The sequence below is a fragment of the Conger conger genome, chromosome 18, assembly GCF_963514075.1.
Source record: "Conger conger chromosome 18, fConCon1.1, whole genome shotgun sequence".
NCBI lineage: Eukaryota > Metazoa > Chordata > Actinopteri > Anguilliformes > Congridae > Conger > Conger conger.
Window position 1 is genome coordinate 4,039,576 of NC_083777.1, and position 6,056 is coordinate 4,045,631.

The 6,056-nt window shown below is 40.3% G+C and overlaps 1 protein-coding gene across 1 annotated transcript; it reads right to left on the minus strand.

Moving 5' to 3' along the window:
• Positions 1–330: 330 nt before the first annotated feature.
• On the minus strand, positions 331–5,411 carry LOC133118573 (von Willebrand factor A domain-containing protein 7-like). Its single transcript, XM_061228674.1, has 5 exons — positions 5,320–5,411; positions 2,448–2,634; positions 620–931; positions 448–535; positions 331–335 (listed from the first exon to the last, which is right to left on the minus strand). Exons 2-5 carry the CDS (start codon positions 2,625–2,627, stop codon positions 331–333), a joined length of 585 nt encoding a protein of 194 aa, XP_061084658.1. The 5' UTR covers positions 2,628–2,634; positions 5,320–5,411.
• Between the last annotated feature and the right edge of the window lie 645 nt (positions 5,412–6,056).

The window sequence follows — 6,056 nt, forward strand, 5'->3', positions numbered from 1 at the left end:
CCCATTCCCTCTCGTTACCTGTGTTTTTTAAACCCCTTTGTTTGTTCAGTTCCCTGCCAGCAGTTTCTGATTGATATCTGTTACGAACTGTTTCGTCCCCGACCTCCGCTTTATTCCGCCTGTCTGATTCTGACCCGTAGTTTTGTTTCTGTATTGTGTTTTTGTCTGATAAGCCCGTTTGTTTTCGACCCATCGCCTGTGACCACTATTACTCTTTGGATTACCATTCATATATCTGTTTGCTGGAAATCTGACCTATTGCCTGGACTATCTATTACAAACTGCTTTATCCCTGCTGTATCTGTTTGCCGGCTTCTCACCTTCGCTTGTTCAAGCTGCATTGAGAAAATAAAGACTTTGTTAACTAAAGAACTTATGTTATTTTTGATTTATTTATGATGTTTCAATAAAGAGGCATCAAAGTAAAAGGGGCATCTCTCTCCCTACCTGCTCCGATGCTTTCATCTGGTCGGATCAGGTTGGTGTTTGGATGCTTGTTTTCCAGTTCAATCCAGTTACTGTTACTATAGAAATCCTGCAAGGGAGAAGACACACAGTGTTCTCATCTTTACAGCATATCTCTCACTCACATGCACACACTCACACATCTGCCTCTCACCTGCAGGGTGTGGCAGATCATCCCCAGAGTAAATCTTGCTGAGATAAAGTTCTCCTGCCGGATATTGGCCTTTATGCTGGCCATGCCATCTGTGATGAGGGCCCGGCTGCCTGTGAGGTCCTCCCCTTTGAAGTGGTGCCGATCACTCTGATGGTAAATGACATCCACTTCTGCATTGCTCACGTACATTGTTATGATGGAGGCCTTGAAATTGACAGCAGACTCCAGGGAGCCGTTGTTGTGTGAGCAGGCTCTCTGCACTTTAGATGCAGACAGTCTTCTACCGATCTGTTTCAGAGAGAATACCACAAGCTAAACAATGTTAAGCTAGCAATGAAATGTTATAGTTTCTGATAACATGCAGTACTCAAATGCAAAATGTTTAGGTAGGTGTGAAAAAATGCTGTACAGTAAGAATGCTTTCAAAAATAGAAATGTTAATAGTTTAATTTTATCAATTAACAAAATGCAGAGTGAATGAATAGAAGAAAGATCTAAATCAAATCAATATTTGGTGTGACCACCCTTTGCCTTCAAACCAGCATCAATTCTTCTTGGTACACTTGCACAAAGTCAGGGATTTTGTAGGCATGTAGTCAGGTGTGTGATTAACCAATTATACCAGACAGGAGCTAATGATCATCAATTTAATATGTAGGTTGAAACACAATCATTAACTGAAACAGAAATAGCTGTGTAGGAGGGTTAAAACTGGGTGAGGAACAGAAACTTCCAAGGTGAGGTGGCAGAAGTCATACACCATGGCAAGACTGAGTACAGCAACAAGACACAAGGTAGTTATACTGCATCAGCAAGGTCTCTCCCAGGCAGACATTTCAAGGCAGACAGGGGTTTCCAGTTGTGCTGTCCAAGCTCTGTTGAAGACGCACACGGGCAACGTTGAGGACCGTAGACGCAATGGTCGGCACATCATGCTCAGTTCCCTTCGCAATCTGAAGATGTCCTACAGGGCCATCAGCTCAGAATTGGCAAAAACCAGTGGGAACCAGGTACACACATCTACTGTGGGGAGAAGTCTGGCCAGAAGTGGTCTTGTCTCTATGCACAAAAACACAGGGGAACTGGGGTGCAGAAAAATGGCAGCAGGTTCTCTGGACTGATGAGTCAAATATTTGGCTGTAGCAGAAGGTAATTTGTTCACCAAAGGGCTGGAGAGCGGTACAAGAATGAGTGTCTGCAGGCAACAGTGAAGCATGGTGGAGGTTCCTTGCAAGTTTGGGGCTGCATTTCTGCAAATGGAGTTGCAGAAATGCTGAGAATGCTGAGAAGTACAGGCAGATACTTATCCATCATGCAGTACCATCAGAGAGGCATCTGATTGGCCCCAAATTTAATCTGCAGCAGGACAACGACCCCAAACATACAGCCAATGTCATTACTATCTATCTTCAGCCTAAAGGAGAACAAGGAGTTCTGGAAGTGATGGTATGGCCCCCACAGATCCCTGATCTCAATATCATTGAGTCTGTCTGGGATTACATGAAGAGAGAAGCATTTGAGGCTGCCTAAATCCACAGAAGAACTGTGGCTAGTTCTCCAAGATGTTCGGAACAACCTACCTGCCGAGTTCCATCAAAAACTGAGTGCAAGTATACCTGGAAGAATTGATGCTGTTTTGAAGGAAAATGGTGGTCACACCAAATATTGATTTGATTTAGATTTTTCTTCTGTTCATTCACTTCTTCTCTTCATGCATTTAGTTTTCTATATTAACATTTCTTTCATAAAGCATTTTTATTTTACAGAATTTTTTCACATTTGCCTAAAACTCTTGCATAGTACGGTAACTAGATAGATAGTCTCTTACAGGAATGGGGGAATCTCTCCCCTCGGTGATGGCCAATGCTTGGCAGACCTCTGTGGTTTTGCGCAGGATGGCCATCTCAGTTATCTTCCGGTGGGTGATGGAGTTTCCCAGTAAAGGCTTAAAGGCCTGCAACCCTGGCAGTAGCAGGCCCAGCAGGAGTACATGCAGAGTCCAGCCCATCAGTGTGCTGCCATAGAACAACACAACCACATCATTGCATAACCACTGCATAATCATGTTATCCATGATGGATGGGACCATGGATGATATACACATGTATTTTCAGAAAGGGCACACATATGGCATAATCGATTTATTAGCCACCTATCACAGGATTGACATTAGGATCCTCAATCTCCACACAAAGGGGGGCGATGTCCAGTCCTTACTTAAAGGGTTGGCTTTGAATGGATTAGTTTGCAGAACAACATATTACATCACACACTAAGGGGTTCTTGCTCCTCAATGGGATTTCTCTAGATATAGAAGAATAAGTGATCACACTGAAACAGAATAATTTCTTTAACATTAGACACACATGGGTGGGGTACGTTGTTACACATGGTACATATGCTTGACATACAGATGTATTCAACTAAAAACATACATAAAAACTAAACGATTTACTGAGTGTAGTACAAGTTAAAGAAATCGCATTGAGTTGTACCATTTCTTATTTTTATTGATTTTACTCAGAGCTGACGGAAATGCGCAGGTCAGCCGAGACGGAATCCAGTATGACTGGATGACAAACGGAGCTGCTCCTGTGAGCTCAACTACAATGTAAGTAAGTAAGTAAATTTTATTTATATAGCACCTTTCACAGACAGAGTCACAAATTGCTTCACAGTATCAAAAATAAATAAGTAATAACAATAATAATACATAAAAGAACAGTCAATAAAACCAACAAATCACAAATAAACGAACATGAAATAAATGGAAATACAGTCACAAAAATGGCTCCATGAACGCCTGTCTGAAAAGATGTGACTTTAGCTGCTTTTTAAAAACTTCCACAGACGCCACAGCACTTAAGTCCGGTGGAAGAGAATTCCACTATTTAGGTGCCTTCGATTCGAAGGCTCGGTCACCCTTAGTTTTGAGCCTAGTGCGAGGGACAACCAGTAAGCCCTGGTCAGAAGACCTCAGAGACCTGCTGGCAACATATGGGTGGAGGAGATCATGAAGGTAAGCAGGTGCCTGACCATGGAGGGCTCTATATGTGATGACAAGAACCTTGAACTGGATCCTGAAATTGACAGGTAGCCAGTGTAAGGAGACCAAGATTGGAATGATATGACATGACCTCCTGGACCTGGTCAGCAGCCTGGCAGCAGCATTTTGGACCAGTTGTAGGCAGTCTAGTGATGATTTGCTGAGGCAGGTAAAAAGCGAGTTACAATAGTCCAGGCGTGATGAAATAAAAGCATGAATAATCATTTCCACCTCAGAGTGTGATACAATAGACCTGAGTTTAGTAATGCTTCTAATGTGGAAAAAACATGAACGGGACAAAGACTTAATGTGCTTGTCAAGATGCATAGCCTGATCAAAGATGACACCAAGATTTCTCAATTCCGAGCGCACATTTGATTTAAGAGACCCAATACAATTTACAACATTAGAAACAATATTATCGGGGTGTCTCGGTGGCCTGTAGAGCACTGACCGCATGCTCATTGCGAGCCGCAACGTCGGCGGTTCGAAACCGACCGTCCAACATTTGTCGCATGTCTTCCCCTCTCTCTCGCTCCCATTCTTCCTGTCTCTCTATACTATATACTGTCCAATAAAGCTGAAAAAGGCCTAAAAAATATAAAATAAAAAAAAAAGAAAGAAACAATATTATCAGCAGCAATGATGAGGACTTCAGTTTTGTCGGCATTTAACTGAAGAAAGTTACTGGCCATCCAGTCCTTAATAGCAGACAAACAGTCATGCAGTACATTAAGTTTATCAATCCTGTCAGGTTTAAAAAAAAGATATAACTGAATGTCGTCCGCATAGCAATGGTTTGAAATACCTTTGAATTTGCTAATAATGACACGTAAAGGAAGCATGTACAGAGCAAACCCAGAACAGAACCCTGAGGGACACCACAGGATAAGACAGCAGACTCAGATTTGTAGGGGCCAACAGCCACGGAAAAACTCCTATCAGAGATAAGATGAGAACCAATCTAGTTTTCAAACATTAGGTCGTAGATTTTGGCAACACAGAGTGAACTTTTTTTTACAGCAGGCTTAAATAAGTAGCCTGAACAGCAGGGAAGCGTAAACGTAAGAAAGTGCAAGAAGGAAACGATTAAAAACTATTAGTTCACTGAAGACTGGAAAAACGGCGTCTATAGTGGGTTTTTCCATTGTATTGACTATAGAATTGGATTGCAATAGTTTCTTTATTTTGTTTGAATATAAGAGTGAATACATTTAATTTTGTTTTTACGACTAAGGTCCTCTTAATGAAACTATATTAAACATTTGACAGGTAGATAATGGATTGAAATATGGCCTGGAAGCACATGGTAAAATCTCTTGTTTTATCACATAATGATAAAAAACACTTGTCACACAAAGTAAAAACTTTTTTTCACTAACTAGATTAATCTAACCACCTGCACACTGTAATTTATACATCTAGCCCAGTAAAAGAAGTACCTTACTAAATGACCCTACTTGCAATATAAATTAAAATAAATAGATAGATAAATCATAGCCTCCATCACCATCTTCTTGATCATCATATAACTCATCTCCTTATTATTATGAAACCATATAATATCATGTTATATATGTATAGTATGTAGATATAATATTCGTATATAAGAAATATGTATTGAAATAGGTAATCTGGCATTAAATATATTTACCTTGCAGTTGCGACTGAGGTGAGAGTGGTGTGAAAAGGCACATCCTTCTGAACTCCGGTTATGTGGATGAGGGATGAGGAGGAGCTGGGTGGTGAGTGAGCAATCGGGGGTTTCCTTATTCTGGGGCGGGTCAATGTCACAGCAATGAACTCTGAGAAAAAATAAACAACGTACAAGAATTGCCTGTTTCTAGGGAAGTGGTTCTCAAGATTGGTCCTGGGGCCTCTGCATATGCTGCATTTTGTTCATCTCAATCCCAGAAAAATGAACACTTAATGAGCTGTAAACCATAATCAAAAAAGGCTGGAAATATTTCACTTTATGTGTAATGAATCTAGAATATAATCAATTTTCTTTTCAGATGCACCTATATATACAGTGGAAGCAATAATTATTTGATCCCTTGCTGATTTTGTAGGTTTGCCCACTTAAAAATAATGGAACTGTGTAGAATTTTAATCATAGGTACATTTTAACATTGTGAGACAGAATATCACAAAATAATCCACAATAACAACATCTTATAATTTTTATAAATTTAATATCATATATCATATATATCACATGAAATAAGTATTTGATCCATAGAACAATAGGACTTAATACTTGGTGGAGAAACCTTTGTTGGCAAGCACAGAGGTCAGACGTTTGTTGTAGTTTTTCACCAGGTTTGCACAGATCTTGGGAAGGATTTTGGTCCACTCCTCTTTGCAGATCCTCTCCAAATCCTTAAGGTT

What these genes read in the sequence shown, in the direction of transcription:
- LOC133118573 (XM_061228674.1), bottom strand. Translation starts at nt 2,627, where the DNA reads ATGGGCTGGACTCTGCATGTACTCCTGCTGGGCCTGCTACTGCCAGGG. An exon ending in GGAGAGATTCCCCCATTCCT is followed by an intron (nt 932 to 2,447) that starts GTAAGAGACTAT and finishes AACATTGTTTAG; the next exon opens with CTTGTGGTATTCTCTCTGAA. An exon ending in TGATCTGCCACACCCTGCAG is followed by an intron (nt 536 to 619) that starts GTGAGAGGCAGA and finishes TCTCCCTTGCAG; the next exon opens with GATTTCTATAGTAACAGTAA.